An 18,366-nucleotide genomic window follows, 5' to 3' on the forward strand; every position below is an offset into this window, starting at 1 on the left:
ATCGGAGCGTGTGTTTGTATGACAGATGAAGACGAGGAACCAAACGAACCCTGATCGTTACTGCTGTAACAATGATGCCACTTCCTGTTGAATGATGTCATCGTAAGATTTCACAAAACGAGAAACAGCAGATCAAGCTCAACACCATCTGAACAAGATTCACACTGAAAAATGATTGAGATATTGTTCAAAATCTCACATGTGATGAAGAACGTGAATTATTTCAGCTTTATAAAGTAATCATTTCAGTAATAATGATGATGATAATCAGGATTTTGGCCTGTAATTCTGTAAATGTAGATCTTGTCAAACATGATATGATGAAGATTCAGAGATTTACTGAATCTGTTCAGCACTCAGAATAATATTTAGGCATAAATTTAAGATTTATGTATTTGAATTGCATATATAATTTCCACCTTCTTTTGGTTGATGTGGTTTTAACACCAGCTAATGAACTTGATATGATGCATATCTGTCGTTCAGATCTTCACTTGTTTTTGAAGAATAAAAAAGATTTATTAAATATCATGTGATCAATGAAATACATATAGACGCTTTCATGCATGATCATGAGTGTGTTTCTGTGTTTGGAAACGTCCTTCACAGGATCAGAAGCTCCAGATGGAGCCGAAATGAAGACATTAAACCTTCTGATGAAGATGTTTGAGTTTATTCACTGCTGACACAGATCAGATCATCTTAAAGATCAGTTCTTCCTGCCGGACTCCTGGTCATAAGACGGAGACGGACGGACGGCCTTCAGGAAGTTGGTCTTGGGCAGATGTTCATCTGAAGCTGATGCGGGACAGAAGAACGGCGGGACGAAGTCTTGAGGGTTCTGGACGCCCAGCAGATGATTGTAGAAGCTGAGAAACCAGAGAGACATTAATGAAATATTAAACACTGATGGTGTGTGTGTGTGTGTGTGTGTGTGTGTGTGGATGCTGGACCTCATAGTGATCCACCCGGTCTGCGGTGTGAAGACGGACGCGCTGATGGGCAGACAGGTGAACTCGGCGAAGGTCAGCATGTACTGAGCTGAAGACGAGACACACGATCATAAACCATGACAATGAACGTCACGAGACACTCCAAGACTCTCGCTCACCCTGGATCTCTGGAATCTCTCCGACCCAGGAGTTGGTCAACAGACCCAGGCCGGGAACGGACGTGGTTCCCAGGATCACCTGACCCATGAAGGCGGCGTCGGCCGGGACCCGCGTGGGGTGGAAGGACGTCTCCAGAGCCTTCTTCTCACACCGCAGGCGCGAGTAATCGATCTCGTACATCACGCCCTGTGAACCAGAGTTACATCACTGTGAAGAACGAGTCCATCCCAGATGTTCATGAGAGCTTCTGATGGTCCCATGAGGAACCTTTAACATCCGTGGAATCTTTCCACAGGTCTTTATAGTGGAAACATGCTCTTCAGATCATTCAAATGTTCTTCACACCAAGTTCTGATCACTGAAGCGGGTCGGTTTAGTCACCTGTTTGAAGTGCATGAGCAGATCCATCAGGACGGTCTCGTTGAAGACGGTCATGTAGTTTCTGAAGCGGATCTGCTGAGCGTGAGCGTCGTACGAGTATGTGGCGGCGGAGGTGATGATTCCATCAGCGGCCGTCTGGAGGACAAACGGCAAAAACAAGCCATGCTTGAGTGACGTCACAGTTACGACTCAAAGTCAACGTCAAAATTACATTTACAGGCCAAATTATTGCATAAAAAGTCAAAATTATGACAGTAAGTTGAAATTATGATATTAAAAAGTAAAAATTATTACATAAAAAGTCAAAGACAATGACAAATGACAAAGTAAACATGACATTTACAGTCAAAATTATTTCATAAACAGGCAAGATAAGACAAATCATAACATAAAAAGTTGAAATTATGACATTAAAAACTAAATTATGGCAAAAAAAAGTCAGTTGACTTTAAAGTCATTTTAACATAAAAAGTCAAAATTATGACATACAAAATTATGCTGAAATTATGACATAGTAAAACGAAATCATGGCAAAAATTTAAGTCATAATTACAATAGCAAAAAGTCCAAATTGACATTTACCGTCGAGAATATGAGGAAAATGTCAAGTTAAAATGATCATATTTACAGTCGAAATTATTGCATAAAAATTGCACAAAATTATGACATTTTTAGTTTAAATGATTACATAAAAAGATGATATGACAAAAAAAAGTCAAAATATCAATATAAAAAGTAAAAATTATGACATTAAAAAAATAATTATGACAAAAAGTCAGTTGACTTTAAAAATCGTTACAACATTAAAAAGTCAAAATGACATTTACATTTGAAATTATTGAATAAAAATTCTGAATTATGACATAAAAGTCAAAATTGACAGGCCTACTAAAACGAAATCATGACAAAAATGTAAGTAATAATTACAAAAGCAAAAAGTCAAAATTATGACATTTACAGTTAAAATTATTGCATAAATCAGGATTATGAGAAAATTTAAAAATTATGACATACTAGATTGAAATTCTTACAAAAAGTCATAATCACAACAATAAAAAGTCAAAATTATGACATACAAAATTATGTTGAAATTATGACAGTGAAACGAAATCATGACAAAAATTTAAGTCATAATTAAAATAGTAAAAAGTCAAAATTGACATTTACTGTTGAGAATATGATGAAAAAGTCATAATTATAACTTAAATTATCACATTTACAGTCGTAATTATTGCATAAAAATTGCACAAAATTGTGACATTTAAAGTTTAAATGATTACATACAAAGGTGAGATATGACAAAAAAGTCAAAATATCAACATAAAAAGTAAAAATTCTGACATTAAAAAATTAATTATGACATTAAAAATCGTTACATTAAAAAGTCAAAATGACATTTAAATGTGAAATTATTGCATAAAAATTCTGAATTATGACAAAAAGTCAAAATCATGACATTAAAAAGGCAAAATTTTGACAAGTTGAAATGACTAATAAAAAGTCTAAATTATTAATTAGTAAGTTAGTCATAATTATGACAAAGTTGACATTTAATCTCATAATTAAACCTTTGTATGTCATAATTGAGTTTTTAAGTCATAATTTCGCCAATGTGAATTAAATTATACTCTTTTAGAGTTTATTTTCTTCTGATGAGAAGAGTGTGAATGGATGAAGAGGATTCACTCACCATAGACATGCTGCCCACATACTGAGCCGGAGACTCTGGAGGGAAGCAGCTCGTTAGTCATAATGATGATAATCATTATAAATAATAATAATAATAATCACCGCAGGGTCGAGGCTGAGCGCTGATGCTGCACAACACACCGCTGATGAAGAGCAGAACCAGACCCCTCATGATGAAGATGAAGATGAGCAGGAACCCGTTCAGACGCTCTTATACCTGCACAGGTGACACACACGTCACCGACCTCCATAAACACCGCAGATAAGATCCAATCACACACGAGCAGAGCGAGACTCTGTATCAGTTCACTTTGGCCTGCAGAGATACAGATGATTGACATCAATAATGATGATGATTTATGAAGATTCCTCAGTAAATGTTTTGGTCTGTAACTGCAGACGTGTCTAATAAAAACATCATCAAACCCGTCAAATACATGTTCTCATGTTAAACGTTTTGAGACGTTCAGAAATAACATTTTGAACACTTGATGTTAAGATGTTTTCAAAAAGTCATTTATATTACACAAGTCAAAATGACGACTCAAAGTCGAGAATGTGACAGTGTTTTATAACTCAAAATTACATTTACAGTCGAAATTATTAGTCAAAAATGAAAGTCAAAATTATGATTAGATTGTAGAAATTATGACTAAATGTCAGTTTTTACTTTTTAATTTCATTGACTTAAGTCAAAATTATTGCATAAGTCAAAATTATGTTATTAAAAAGTCAAAATGATTACATAAAGTCAAAAATGACAAAATAGACAGGCGAAATTATTGCATAAAAAGGCAAGATAAGATAAATCATATTGAAATTATGACATTAAAAACTAAATCATCACAAAAGTCAGCTGGCTTTAAAAGATGCTATATATATATATATATGTTCTAAGAAGGGTTAGTTAACATTAAGTGTTCAAAATGTTTTTTCTGAATGTTCTCAAAACGTTTTTAAAATGTTTCAGAAAAGTTCAAAACATTCAATTCCATCATTCTTCAAACATCATGGGAACGTTCAGAAGCAAATCGTCAGAACATCAACTCAAACATTTGATGAAAATGTTCCATTAATGATGATCACGTGATCAATGAAATGCATATCAATATTAATATTTAAAGGAGCTCACTATAATAATATTGGCTTTATTCTGTCAGTATCCACACAAGAATCAGAGTAAAAACACAATTTCACTTGTTTTTCTGATTGACAGATGTGATGAAAACATGATTATGAAAGTTTAACGATCAAATGAGTGACGGGCTGATAATGAGTTTTCCATCATAAACGCAGGACAGATATGAGGAATAGAGCCGCAGTCACTGGAGGAAGGTAAAGTTCACGTGTTCAGATAAGGCTCAAATATTTCCATTATTATTGAAGATTCATTAATGATTACACGTGAATTCAGCAGGAGGACGTGCGAAACACGCCGGGCTGTAAATCTGACAATCACATGATCACACAGACACGGATCATTCGTTCATTTCAGTTTATTTTTATTTAAGTACAAGTAGAACTGTACATCAGCACTCGCTCATAATACCGTCACTTTATTAGATTGATCAAAAAAACATCAAAACAAAAAGACAAAAAAAGTTTTCCTCCTTCCTGAAATTCATGTGAGGAGAAGAACCGTCAGGAATCGAGTCGGTCCTGCAGCATCAGCCGGCGTTCACGCTCGTGAACGAACCCAAGCCAGGCACATGATTCGTTAAAATCAGTCTAAACTCATGGACTGAACGGAAGAAACAGCAGAAGCAGAGCTGCTCTCGAGTGGCTCAAACGCATCCCAGAAATCCTCAAACTCATCCAGAGAAAAACAAGCGAGTGAATATGATCAAAGTAACGACTGGCAATTTAAAAAATAAACCAAACCTACAGAAGCTTGCGTGACTCCTCGCTCACTTACACTTTAAAAAACAGGGCTGTGTGTGTGTGCGTGTGTGTAATGTGTGTGCGTGTGCGTGTGCGTGTGCGTGTGTGTGTAATGCATCAGTCTCTGCTGGCGTCCAGTGATGGACGGGATCGTCGTCTCACTGTAAACACAGAGGCGGCGCGTGACGAAGGCTCTTCACTCGTCTGATCCGGCCGAGCGTTTCTGGGTCCTCTTGCGTGGAGATCGTCTGGGAGACGCTTTATCTGAGACACACAGAGCAGCGTCAGTGACACTCACATGACCAGCACTGAAACACATCGCTGACCACAGACAGACAGACAGGAAATGAAGCGCTCACCTCGCCGACTCGCCACTGACCGGCCAGAGGAAATAAAGAGAGAAAGAGCAGCGTGAGGTCAGAAGAACAAGAGCAGACTCACATCAGACCAACCCTGACCTCTGACACCCTGAGGTCATTTAACCACACTGAGGTCACATGACATGAAGGTAAACACATAAAATCTTTTTTTTTATAATAATAATAATAATAATAATAATAAATAATAATAATAATAATAATAAAAAATGATAATAGTGTCATCTTTTTTTAATTAAAACTTATTGATTTATCTAATTAAAAAAAGACTAATAATAATATAAAAAATAATCAATTTTAATTAAAAATAATTATAATCTCAAATATCTCATCTTTTTCATTAAAAATAATATAATAAAATAATAATAATAGATGATAATATCTCATCTTTTTTATAATAATCTCAAATACTACTAATAAAATAACTCATATTTTAATTAAAAATAATATTATATTATAAATTTCATAAATTAATAATCATCTCAAATAATAATAATCTCATCTTTTTAGATTAAAAATAGCAATAATCTCAAATAATAATAAATCATCTTTTTAATTAAAAATATCAAATAATATTTTTAAATGAATAATAATAATAACATCTTTTTAATTAAAATAATAAAAATCTCTAATCTTTTTTAATGGAATTTTATTTTAATTGTTTATATTGTTAAATTGTATTTATAGGGCAAACATTATATTGTATAATACAATAATAATTAGAATTATGATTTTTTTTTTTTTTTACCTCTAAATATAAAAGATGAAAATAAAAACTATATTACTGTTGAAATTATAATTGTACAGTCAAATAAAAAATTAAAATATTTGACGATAATTATAATAATCTTATTTGACACTGAAACTTATAATACGAATTCTCACGTTCACATCATTGAGCTTTTATTTTGGTGGGTTCATAAAAATGTTGGAAATTATGCAAATGTGTCAATAAATAAGGCAGACGTGTAATTAAAGTGATCTCAAACACAATAATCAGAGTTTGTGAGATTAATGTCTGATTAGATGATGCTAATTTAATAAAACAAAACACACATATTTTATCTATTTTAATATAATTAATCGTATTCATTTTCAGCATTAATCTTATTAACGATTGGCCTTTCATGAACAGGTGGAGGAGCATTTGGTGAAGCAGGAGGACTGTGATTGGCTGAAACTCACTGATCTGGTTGAGTGTTTCCTGTGGGATCCAGCTCATGTCCACATCATTGTGATTGGAGGTTCCCATCTCGACTTTAGCCGCCGGCCGCCTCCTCTGCGCACACACACACACACACGTCAAACTCTGATCTTCTGTGTGAAGACTCGATCAGCTGATCATGATGATGAGCGTCTCACCTTGCGTGACTCGAGCAGCTGATGAAGGCCGACCACCAGCAGCAGGCCGAGGCCCGACAGGAACACGTACATGAAGATCCTGAGGAGACACACAGACACACATGAGCACAGCGCCACCTGCTGCTGGAACACACACAAGAGCCTCAGTAAAGCCTCACGTCTCTCCGTCCAGCCCGTCCTCTCTCTCGGTGATGGTGACCGTCTGGTTGAACACGGCGTCCTGGAACACGTTACCCTGAAACAGAGCGGAGCCCGGTGAGAAACAGGAAGGAAGCAGCAGAGAAAGAGGAAGTGGGCGAGACTCACGCTGCTGTCCCTGTAGTTGAGGTTGATGACCAGGCCGAAGGGGCGTCCGCCCATGGGCTCGGCCGGGATGAAGGAGTACTCGAACGTGGCCTGGCGCTGCGGAGGAACCTCCGTCCCCAGCTGAAGAGCCGTGAAGTTCTGGATGTAGAACTGGAAGTCCTGCGGGTAGCGGAACGAGGCGTCCAGAGAGTCCACGATGAAGCTCTCCGAGCCTTTGTTGGTGAATCCCAGCAGGAACTTCACGATGTTGTTGGCGGGAAAATCTGCCGTTCAGAGAGAGGAGAAATGAAGCCGAAGAAGAGAAGCGCTCACGTGAACGTCAGAGATGGAAGAGTTTAGTGAAGCTTCAGACAGGTTCATGCGTTTTTGTTGAAAGATCAAGATTTAAGGCTCATATAGTGAGAATATGGAGGAAAACAGCTTCGTTTAATATTCAGACGCTCAAACTGAGCAAAAATATGCTGATGATTAAATCAGTCAAATCTTTATAACAGATACAATAAATGCGTATATATATCAACATCTGCCAATAATGTTTTAATAATAATATGTAAGATGATATTTAAAGTCCCCCTGTGGTTTTTAATGTTGTTTATGTGTCTGTGGTGTTTAAAACAAACCATGTGCAAATTCATCAGTCAACACCATTACTGAGTATTTTCTCTTGAAATCTCCAGCGAGACACGGTCTGAAATCACTTAACCAATCACGTCTGAACTGGTGTGAGGAAGGCGTGGCTAATTTGCATATTCATAGAACCATGCATACTAAATGAGGCAAGGGTGTCGAGTTACATTCAAACTATTTTAAGGCATGAAGGGGGAAAAACTATTTTGGTGATCAGAGATGAGTTTTATCTACAGGCCGGGAGACTTTAAATGATCAAAGATCTGTAGTTTCAAATATGAAATATGACAATGATTGAGAGATGAACATGATCATATTTCATAACTCATGATTTTTCTAATAAATGACGTCTGGATAATCAAGTAAACCGAAGTTGCTTCAGTCCAGATGAAATATTACTAACAATATCACAGTTATTCTTTCGTTTATTGGAGGAAAATCAGTGCAGATTTCACAGCAAAAAGACGTTTGTACAGTTATACTAAAAGACTTTTACTGGATAAAGTCTAAGCCAGTGGTTCCCAACCTTCTCCAGGGATTTTAACGGACTCGTGTTGGAGATTGTTAACGGTCTTCACTGGATAAACTGGCAATGAACAGAACATGCAGATAATGTGTTAGAGCTCCAGAGACGTCTGTTGCTTTGGTCACTGCGTCAATCACTGCAATTCTGGGACTGAATTCTGCATTTGCAGCATGTTTGAGGCTGTTAAGCGATGAAGCAATAACTCCTTACATCGTGTCTACACCTTATTTGTTAAAGTTTAGATGATTTGAGAGCTTGCAGAATTCAGCACCGAGCACAAACGCGGTATTACAGCTTTCATGAGGTGCTTAAAGGGTTAGTTCACCCAAATGAAAATCCTGTCATTAATTACTCACCCTCATGTTGTTCCACACCCGTAAGACCTTCGTTCATCTTCAGAACACAAATTTAGATATTTTTGATGAAATCCGATGGCTCAGTGAGGCCTGAGCAATGACATTTCCTCTCTCAAGATCCATTAATGTGCTAAAAACATATTTAAATCAGGTCATGTGAGTGCAGTGGTTCAATATTGTCAACACACTAATTCACTGATTCATAACGCTCCGAAGCTTCCTGAAGCAGTGTTTTGAAATCGTCCATCACTAAATAAGTCGTCATTTTGTTTTTTTGCCGCACCAACAATATTCTGGTGGCTTTATAATATTAATATTGAACCACTGTACTCACATGACCTGATTTAAATATGTTTTTAGTACATTAATGGATCTTGAGAGAGGAAATGTCATTGCTCAGGCCTCACTGAGCCATCAGATTTCATCAAAAATATCTCAATTTGTGTTCTGAAGATGAACAAAGGTCTTGCGGGTGTGGAACGACATGAGGGTGAGTAATTAATGACATTTTCATTTTTGGGTGAACTAACCCTTTAATTAATCAATCGATCGAGATAAAAGCACAAACTAAAGTGTTTGTGAATCTCCGAATGCAAAGGTTGGTGTTGTTTAAAAGTAAAAGTCTTCTTCGTTTAGCTTTATTTTTAGTCTTTTTGATGTCAGGCATTGCTGTAGATTCGTTCTTACTTGTAGATGAAGAATCATCTGCTTTTGTCCTTTTCAGCGACCCTGTTGATCATTCATCCATGTTTACATCACTGTATCAGATCAGCGGGTGGTTTATTCTCAACACAGCGAACACGCTCTACTCAAACATTTTTACATATTAACAATTATTTTAATTATCAGTAAGGTTGAAAACCACTGGTCTAAACGATCAATCAGAAGGCCAGACTGTGTGCGATCGACTCGTTCACCTTCTCCTTTGACGAAGAGGATGGTGGTGTCGGCGTTGGGTGAAGCCTTCATCTCGCCCACCAGAGCTTCTTCCTCCTCTTCCTCCTTTTCTTCAGTCTGAGAGAAGAAGAGACGACAACATGAGCGTCTTCACGAGCGCTAGACAACGACAGGTTAACGTTCGTTCTCTTACTAGTTCAGTGTTGTCATCGTCCTCCACCTCAGCTTCATCATCCTCATCCTCAGCCATCACATCATCTGCGCCATCTTCATCCACAGCCTCCTCTTCCTCAGTGGCATCCTGTGCGGACACGACCGGACCTGGACACACACACACACACACATCTGGAGATCATTATGACGCCTAACACACACTCACACCGCACTGAAATCAGTGTAATATGAATAATTTAATATGTCATTACTATAGTAAGTAGACACTGTAAACGTGCAGAGCTTCACACAGCAGAATCAGTGTATTTTAATGTCATTAAGAGCAAATATTCAGAGTTTAAATGAAGTTTGAAGACTCGCATCAGATAATGTGTGAGACAGTAATATAAATTCGCATTTACACACACTTAATAACACTTAAATCTCTGCACTAGTGTGTGTTTACAGTGAGTGTGTGTGTGAGATGAAGGACACGTCACACAGCAGCACACACACTCACACACACTCTACCGCGTCCAAAAGAGCACAAACGGGTCACAATGAGCCTCTAATGCCGGTTATTGATGATCTCGCGGCGGTGTGATCGAGTTATCGATCATTACTTGATATAAAGAGACTTTAGCGCGCGCGGCCTGATCGAACACGATAAACTCACCCTTCAGGAGGAGCGTCGCCGGAAACGCCAGTAAGAGCAGCAGCAGCAGCTTCTGCAGCAGTTTCATGACTTCTGAGAGACGATAATGAGAAGCAAATGAGGAAATATTGAGATTAAATGAGGATCCGCGAGAGAGAAGCACTGCTGAATGAGCCACACTGACGATCAGCTGCACTGCGCCTGCGCCTCATCCGGGATATTGATGACGTCTCACGCACAGAGACACGTGTCGACATAGAAATCAAATGAGCGCGAGGATGTTCTGACAATGGGCGGGGCTTTCGATGGGTTTACGTTTTTATATATTTTATTTTTAGCTATTCGCTTTTGTATTTTCAGTTCAGTTCGTTTTAAAGTTTCTCATTGTCGTTATTCAGGTGTAAAATATTTTTCTTAGCGCCGCGGCGGCAGCGGACCGACGGCGTTGTCACGTGATAGTTGTTACTTTTCACAGTGATTTGCGATTACTGGATATGGATTTTGAGTTCATGTATTCTTTTTGTTGGACTAAGTAAAACAATATTTAATGTGCAAATATCATAATAAAAACAAACAAAGAACGCGCCGATTTGAATACCAGGATTTTCTGATCCGCTCAGCGCCTCCTGGAGGAGGAAACAGGAACAGTTCTTAGTTGCGTCGCTCGCACTCACTGCGCATGCGCCTCATCCTGAACTGCTGACGTCACACGCACAGCGATACGTGTCGCTTTCTGTGGGAACTCGTTCAATCAGACTATTAATCAGACAAAACGCCGGACAAAGCCTTTTTATTATTATTATAATTTCAATAATTGTGAAACACTACAAGTCAAATCATGTTAACAGAAGAAAGTGATGTGGGTAAATAGATCAAAAGAGAGAATTTATAATAAAGTAAATCAAAGTGAAAAACACAGTAAAACTTCAGTCCCAAACCCTGAACTCTCCAGAACATCTCATACTGTCCATCACCTCCTTTATTCTTCCCAATGTTTGACAGAATTATGGCAGGATTTCAGGGTAACTCTAACTATATCAGAGCAAATTAAATCAGTTCTGTCAGCACATGATCTGAAGCCTGAATGATTCTTTATCATGATGACATCAGATGACAGATCAACACGTGACTCAGTAAATAAAGCAAATCAGTTCAAGATAACGTGTTTGTGATGAACAGAACCATTTCACAAAACATGTTTGTGCTTTTTTCCTCTTATCTTGTTAGACTTGTGATGTTCCGGGTCAAAAAATGTCCCGCCTACAAAAACTGCTTGTAAATCTCTGGTTATGTTTTTGCCAAATATTGGGTTCAATCTTTTTATTAACTTGTTTTCTTTCAGTTCGCATCAAAAGTGAAGCCAAAGTGTCTCGATCGCCCCCAGGTGGTTAATCCCAGTATAGGTCAAAAATCCCACCCTCTCCATGTGATGTAATGGGACCTGAGACAAACAATTTAAATTACACTTCAAATATTTTTTTAATGTAACTGTTCATTTTTTAAAATAAGTTTGGTTTTAGCTAGTTATTTGATGCTGTGGACCTTATGCGCCAGAGGAACAAGCGCGCCTGTTGTAAAGTTAATGAAAGTTATCATTAGCATTGTAATGTGTAAATCAGATGTCTTAACAAATAGACCAAGAAGATTTTTAAACGAGCATTTAATTCACAAATACGTAAGATCGCTGTGGAAAAACAATTTCACACAGATATAATGAGTTGTTCTGTGGTAAACTATACCAAACGCTATAAAAAATAACACAAGACGCAAATGCGCAATATGGTGGAATAAGTCCCGCCTTCTAAATAAGAGCCAATCGCTGATTGACAAAGTCATTACGTCACTGCAGCGGCCATTAGAAGCTCCGGTTCCTATAGAAACAGGCAGACGCGCGCCTCCGAAATGAGGCAGAAGAGACGCGCTTTTAGGTCTGCGCATGCGCATTAGCTTGATCCAGCCTCAAAAATAGTTTTTTGTCATGATTCGAGCGTTGAGAAAGAAAATGTATGACAGTTGTTCTCAGATTTCATTGGTGATTTCAAATATGAAACTTGATCGAAAGCTTGGCTGCACATGAATGCCCGAGAGGCGTTTCAAAGATGGCCGCCGAGTGAAATGATCTCAAAGGGACATGACTGTACTGAACGGGAGTGTGGGCGGGGCCTTGATAGCGCGCAATCTCACTTCACGCTCACTACTGCGCAGAATCGTGTCCCAAATCAGCGCCATTTTGAGGTGCGTCTTCCATAGTTTTTTAGCAGGTTTTGTTTCTTTTCTGATCTGAAACACTAAACCTGTGCTAACTGAAAGAAAACAAGATGGTAAAAAGCTTTTACCCAATATTTGGGGATAAAACAGCATAATCAGAGATTTATAAGTGATTTAAAGGGCCAGTCATTCTTTAAGGTTTTCAGCTCATCACACAAACACACATTACTGAAAATCAACACAAACATCAGAAAAAGAGCTTTGTTTCTACATACAGGAGGTGATTGTTTTCTACATCAAATGGCTTTTGTGCAGCTTGTCAAACGCAGATTCATTCGATTTTCCCATCAAAAACATCAAGAGACTGTTTAACCTCCAGAAATCCTCTCATTTCAACCTGAATTTACATCCTTAACGTTACTAGTTTATTCTGCACTCGCTAGTGGGACACCTAAATAAATGCTTATTAAAAGGATGTAAATCTCATTGTCATGCTTCATAATTACAAATAAAAAATCTGTGAAAAAGATAATTAGTGTGAATTACTCGACAAGCACTGCTTGCTTGCCAACATTTAAAATAAGAAGGTTAAAGAAAGAAAATCTCATCAAACGAAATGATCATCAACCTTCATTTCATCATGAATCTGATTTCCATGCTCATGCCCAGAATATAATAATCAGTCTTCTATCAGGTCCGATCAGCTGACGTCACTTCGCTCAGGTTAATGTGTGAGGCGTAAAGACTCAGTTGAAGCACTCCACGTAGTTGGCGGGAAGCATGCCGGATTTCCCCGTCCGCTGCACGGTGCCGAACATCCATCCCTCGTCGATGGGCTGAGCGTTAATGATCACGTCACCGTCACGGAAGGACACCTCGTCGTGATCCTGAGCCGCGTAATCGTACAGCGCTCGATACACCCTCTACAGGAACAAACGTGCAGTTACACACACATTCAGGAAATAACTGTGTTTCCAGCCAAAGCTGTGCGACAGTGAAACATCTGAGAATAAAGCATGTGTTCAAGAGAACAAAACCTGAGAAACTGGTGCAAAGCATCAATAGTTTCCATTCAAAGATGCAAATTTAACTTACATTTAAGCGCAAAATTGGAATATGGCATAAAACATTTGCGAATCCTGTGTTTTCATCCCATGTGTTCAAGAGAACAAAATCGCCGGAATTAAACCAAATCATTCTGATGACATCATGTGATGTTCATTAAAGTTTAATTTGCCATGAAATGAACGATGAGAATCATTGCAAACATTTGAAAATCTGAAAAACGCAAAGGTACAAGACGATGCATTGCGAACAGTGTAATCGGATGAAAAAAGTTGAATATATTTATAGAAACAATATATTTTAAGTTTATTGCATAATATGCAATCATTTAATTATTTTGAGAGCATAGAGAGATCGACTCATTACATCAATCGCAGTGCTTCATGGGAGTGGGCGGAGCTAACAAGCTTGCCTGTGACGACTCTGATTGGTGGAATTTCTGAACAGCATCATGGGTAATGTAGTTTTTCACCACGACTTCAGCTGTTAACTTAAAAATAAGTTAAAATAATGCAAACAGATGATAATTTAACGGAATAATAATTTTAAAATAATTTAACAGAAGCAAATATCATCGATTAACAACCTCGTAGCTCACAGTAAAGCTGTCTTTAAAGATTTATAACCTTTATTTATAAGTTATCGTTAAAAATCAATTTCCATATGGAGAAAATAAACAGAGTTTTTACTTCCGAAACATGACGGCTTCGCTCTATTGAGTGCATATGTTTTCTTAATGCTAATTTTAAGGTTTTATGCGCATCTTGCTGTTTCCATCCTCCAAAATTCACATAAAAATAACGTCATGAACTCGTCCTTCAGCTGAACTGATCTGAATAATGACTCTACTGTCGTCTGTAGAGCTGAAACTGACGTTTGCATCAGATATTTTCTGTGAAGGAAGACACGTGTGTTTCTCTCACCATGCTGGCGGCGTGCGGAGGAGACTGAACGCTGCGGACGGCCTGCATGTGTCCGTATCCCTGCTGGAACTGCTGAGGATGATGGGATTGCTGCTGGTAAACACCTGTATGATGGACAAACATCACCGTCAGTGATCCAGTGAAACGACTCAAACGTGACGGTGAAGAACGCAGACGCTTGATCTGCTCTCACACACAAACTGTGATCGAAGTGCTTTACTGGGAGTGAAAACAGGTTAGTGTGTGTCACGATCGGGAAGAGGATCATGGGAAGGTGACGCCGGAGCTCAAACACACGCGTGATCTTGCCTGAACTGGATCTGCTGCAGACGGACGCGCTGCGATCGGCCCAGAGATCTGAACCCAGAGAGCTGCACACCGACTGCGCAGACGGCTGCGGGACGCGCTCTAACACACACACACACACACACACACACAGTGTTACGACACACATGATCCGCCGCTGACGGTCACTCTATCGGGCTGTTGGTGCGTCTGCAGTACCGGTCATCCTGCGCAGGCTTCTGGACTGAATATTGTCCTCCACCGGGTCAAAGTCAAAGATGGATCCTGGATCAGTCCTCCAGACCTTCAGCTCTTCAGCACAACACACAGGTCAAAGGTCGAGACGGTTTGATCAATCAGCAGCTTCAGGAATATGTTTGTACACTAGCGTCCAGACGTGTGGGCTCAGTCAATCATTAATACTTTAATTCATCAGAGACGGGCATTTATAATGTTACAAAACAATCTGTTTCAAATAAATACTGAACTTTCTATTCACCAAAGAATCCTGAAAAACAAAATTCATGACGTTTTCCACAGAAATATGAATGTTTTCAACACTGATAATAATCATAAATGTTTCTTGAGCAGCAAATCATCATATCAGAATGATTTCTGAATAATGCCCTCATGAATATTCAAGAGTTGTTATGATGGACTGACCAGCGGCTCCTCCTGATCTGCGATCCATCTCTACCACCTGCGGCTGGACGCCATGGTAACCGCCGCCCACCTGGTCTCCATGGAGACGCGCCATGTGCTGCTCATCGAGGGTGTGTGTGGCGCCTCGACCCCGCGTGCGCTCGAACTCCTCGTGATATTTGGCCTGAGAGACACACGGAGAGCGTCACACACATCATCACAATAACACACACACACACAGCCTCACAATAACACACACACACATCATCACAATAACACACACACACACACACACACATCATCACAATAACACACACACACACACACACACACACACACATCATCACAATAACACACACACACACACACACACACACATCATCACAATAACACACACACACACACACAGGTGTCTGTTAAGGTGCGTTTGGTCTCTGATAAACACACACACACAGCTCGTGAGTCTTTATTAGCACACGCGTGTCATCGCTCGGCACCCGTGTGATGCTTCAGTCACGTGTTAATGCTGTGATGTCACACGCAGGCGTGGCCGCAGTCCTGCTACCATGGAAACCGATTCCTGAGATTTCCGCACACGCCTCATTTCAGGCGTGTCCAACTCTGAGCAGGAGTGACCTTTGACCTCCTGCAAACCCCGCTGGTACTGCACCTGAAACACACAGGTGGAAGTCACCAAGATCATGTGACTCCTTGATCTTCACAGAAAAGGAATTAGTGCCCCATTATGCTTTTTTCTGATTTTATCTTTCCTGCAGTGTGTGATAAAGATGTTTGTGAATGTAAAGTTTCAAAGATTAATGAGTTTTTGTCTCCTAGTCGTCAGTAATTCAGTCTCACTTCCTGCTGAACCTACGTAGGTTTGTAACTTATTTGCATACTGCCAGCTCATTGGCTGAACAGCGTCTCTTTGCCCCGCCCTCAATCGCTGTAGTCGTGTCTGAGACTGGAAGAGTTTGGTTCGTGTCGTTCATGTGGAGAAGACGCTGTTTTCTGCTGAGATTGATACGGTGAAACCGACGCCGTCGTTACTGTTCGTATCAGAGCTGAGATTCAGATATGATAATGAGCGTTTGGTTTCTGACCAATCACAGCAGAGCAGCTCTCAAAGGGGCGGGGTTTAGAGAGATAAAGCGTTTCAGACACTGAGAGAAAAGAGCTGATGCTGCAGTGGATATTATGAGAGAATTAAAGCGTTTTTGACCTTTGATGCGTGTGAACCTGCTGTAGGAGACGAGAAACAACATTAGGAGCTTTAAAATAACATAACAGGGCACTTTAAATGAAGAAATATCTTGTTTGTGTGTGTTTCTTGCCGAGCTGATGTTCTGCTGGTTCTGTTTGACTCGCTCCAGCTCCGGTGTCACGCCCACACTGACTGGATCGATCGCTTTCTTATATTTGACCTGCGTGATGATAATGGTGATGAAGTGTGATTGACATTCGTCACACGGGATGACTGACACATGTCAATCACACACACACAGACTCACGGCGCTGATGTTGTGCTGGTTCCGGCGGACCCGCTCCATCTCAGGAGTGTCCGTCACGGCTGTTCCTGATCCCACAGACTCCCGGTACTGAACCTGTGAGTTTATTGTTTATGTAAATGATATGCAGATGAGGTCATGCATAGTAAAACGAGGCACTGTGAGCTCCATATATGGTTGTTTTTTATTTTACACATGAGGCCGTCACATGATCAGACTCGAACATGCATGTGTGTGACTCACGTCACTGACGTTCTTGGCGTTTTCTCGGGCCAGTCTGATCTCTGGAGTGTCAGTGAGCGCCGACGTCAGACCCTTCATCAGCCGCGAGTCCCACGTGTAGAAGAGCTGCACACAAACAGACCAACACTGACCTGAGTACTGTCTTCTGTAGAGCTGCTTTATTTACTCACACACACACGGTCAGAGGTCATGAGTGTGTGTCTCACTGCGCTGATGTTGCGCTGGTTGTTTTTCACTCTCTGGATCTCAGGCGTGTCTGAAGCAGTAGAACACGAGGCCTTCAGACGCTCCACGTCACCGCGGTACTTCTTCTGCACACACACACACACACACACACTGATGAACATCAGCTCTAGTCCTCTAACAGGTCCATTACTGCAGACGGCTGTGTCATGTGACCTGGCTGTAGACGTCTCTCAGGTAAGCGGCGTGCAGCAGTGCAGGTGTGTCCGTCACGGTGCCGTATGATGATTCTGTCAGCTGAGACGCCTGTTTGTAGCTCACCTGAAACACACACACACACACACACACACACACACACACACACACACACACACACAAACACACACACACACTCTCACACACACACACAGTAACACACACACACACACACACACACACACACACACACACACACACACACACACACACACAGTCGGTCAGTGAGTCCGTGTGTCGACGGCGCGTGTGTTTGATCCGTCACTCACGTCGCTGCTGATCTCAGACGCTCTCTTCGCTCTCTGGATGTCCAGACTGTCCGAGGTGACGTCGGATTTCTTCCCTCGGATCTCACACTCCAGATCCTTACGATATTCCTTCTGCAGGAGCAGAAATAAGTCATGATGAAGTTAAAGCGCAGTGTTGAATGTGTGTGTGTGTGTGTTACTGTGTGTGTGTGTGAGAGTGTGTGTGTGTGTGTGTGTGTGTGTGTGTGTGTGTGTGTGTGTGTGTGTGTGTGTGTGTGTGTGTGTACCTCACTGAGAATGTGTCCAGCGTTTTTCACCCGCACCAGATCCGGCGTTTCCTCCAGACCTGTCAGGCCTTTCCCTTTCACTTCCTGTTCCAGATCCTTACGATATTCCTTCTGTTCGACACACACACACACACACACACACACACACAGTAACACACTCAGACACCATGCAGGTTATTATTGTTAACTAAAACTGA

General features: G+C 40.1%; 3 protein-coding genes across 45 annotated transcripts in view; all 3 read right to left on the minus strand.

Moving 5' to 3' along the window:
• Positions 1 to 585: 585 nt before the first annotated feature.
• LOC137013859 (ependymin-like) lies at positions 586 to 3,802 on the minus strand. 2 transcript variants are annotated; one of them, XM_067377886.1, is made up of 6 exons: positions 3,324 to 3,802; positions 3,184 to 3,218; positions 1,494 to 1,628; positions 1,112 to 1,298; positions 954 to 1,041; positions 586 to 869 (listed from the first exon to the last, which is right to left on the minus strand). In XM_067377886.1, the coding sequence occupies exons 1-6, from the start codon at positions 3,352 to 3,354 to the stop codon at positions 710 to 712; spliced, it is 636 nt and encodes a 211-aa protein (XP_067233987.1). In that variant the 5' UTR covers positions 3,355 to 3,802; the 3' UTR covers positions 586 to 709. The 2 variants fall into 2 exon arrangements, with proteins under 2 accessions (XP_067233987.1, XP_067233986.1); XM_067377885.1 differs by having other exon boundaries at positions 3,285 to 3,802.
• An 825-nt stretch (positions 3,803 to 4,627) lies between these two features.
• ssr1 (signal sequence receptor, alpha) lies at positions 4,628 to 10,551 on the minus strand. 4 transcript variants are annotated; one of them, XM_067377563.1, is made up of 10 exons: positions 10,344 to 10,551; positions 9,708 to 9,835; positions 9,535 to 9,631; positions 9,305 to 9,346; positions 7,109 to 7,371; positions 6,961 to 7,037; positions 6,803 to 6,881; positions 6,626 to 6,719; positions 5,423 to 5,437; positions 4,629 to 5,327 (listed from the first exon to the last, which is right to left on the minus strand). In XM_067377563.1, exons 1-10 carry the CDS (start codon positions 10,408 to 10,410, stop codon positions 5,260 to 5,262), a joined length of 930 nt encoding a protein of 309 aa, XP_067233664.1. In that variant the 5' UTR covers positions 10,411 to 10,551; the 3' UTR covers positions 4,629 to 5,259. The 4 variants fall into 4 exon arrangements, with proteins under 4 accessions (XP_067233666.1, XP_067233664.1, XP_067233667.1 ...); XM_067377565.1 differs by lacking the exon at positions 9,305 to 9,346 and having other exon boundaries at positions 4,628 to 5,327; XM_067377564.1 differs by lacking the exon at positions 5,423 to 5,437 and having other exon boundaries at positions 4,630 to 5,327.
• Positions 10,552 to 11,072: 521 nt separating this feature from the next.
• The window catches only part of LOC137013627 (nebulin-like), a 28,992-nt gene continuing 21,698 nt past the window's right edge, over positions 11,073 to 18,366 (minus strand). For 34 of the 39 annotated variants that reach the window (XM_067377522.1, XM_067377550.1, XM_067377549.1 and 31 more), the window contains 13 exons: positions 18,170 to 18,280; positions 17,904 to 18,014; positions 17,596 to 17,700; positions 17,403 to 17,507; positions 17,197 to 17,301; positions 16,957 to 17,049; positions 16,780 to 16,869; positions 16,011 to 16,115; positions 15,467 to 15,629; positions 15,023 to 15,115; positions 14,828 to 14,926; positions 14,519 to 14,622; positions 11,074 to 13,453 (listed from right to left, as the gene is read on the minus strand). In XM_067377522.1, coding sequence (XP_067233623.1) covers positions 13,277 to 13,453; positions 14,519 to 14,622; positions 14,828 to 14,926; positions 15,023 to 15,115; positions 15,467 to 15,629; positions 16,011 to 16,115; positions 16,780 to 16,869; positions 16,957 to 17,049; positions 17,197 to 17,301; positions 17,403 to 17,507; positions 17,596 to 17,700; positions 17,904 to 18,014; positions 18,170 to 18,280 — 1,461 coding nt within the window. In that variant the 3' untranslated portion in view covers positions 11,074 to 13,276. Of the gene's footprint in view, positions 13,454 to 14,518; positions 14,623 to 14,827; positions 14,927 to 15,022; positions 15,116 to 15,466; positions 15,630 to 15,962; positions 16,116 to 16,779; positions 16,870 to 16,956; positions 17,050 to 17,196; positions 17,302 to 17,402; positions 17,508 to 17,595; positions 17,701 to 17,903; positions 18,015 to 18,169; positions 18,281 to 18,366 lie in introns of those variants that run through there. The other 5 variants (XM_067377553.1, XM_067377561.1, XM_067377541.1 and 2 more) reach the window with 4 other exon arrangements.

Source organism: Chanodichthys erythropterus, chromosome 23, assembly GCF_024489055.1.
Source record: "Chanodichthys erythropterus isolate Z2021 chromosome 23, ASM2448905v1, whole genome shotgun sequence".
Classification (NCBI taxonomy): Eukaryota; Metazoa; Chordata; class Actinopteri; order Cypriniformes; family Xenocyprididae; genus Chanodichthys; species Chanodichthys erythropterus.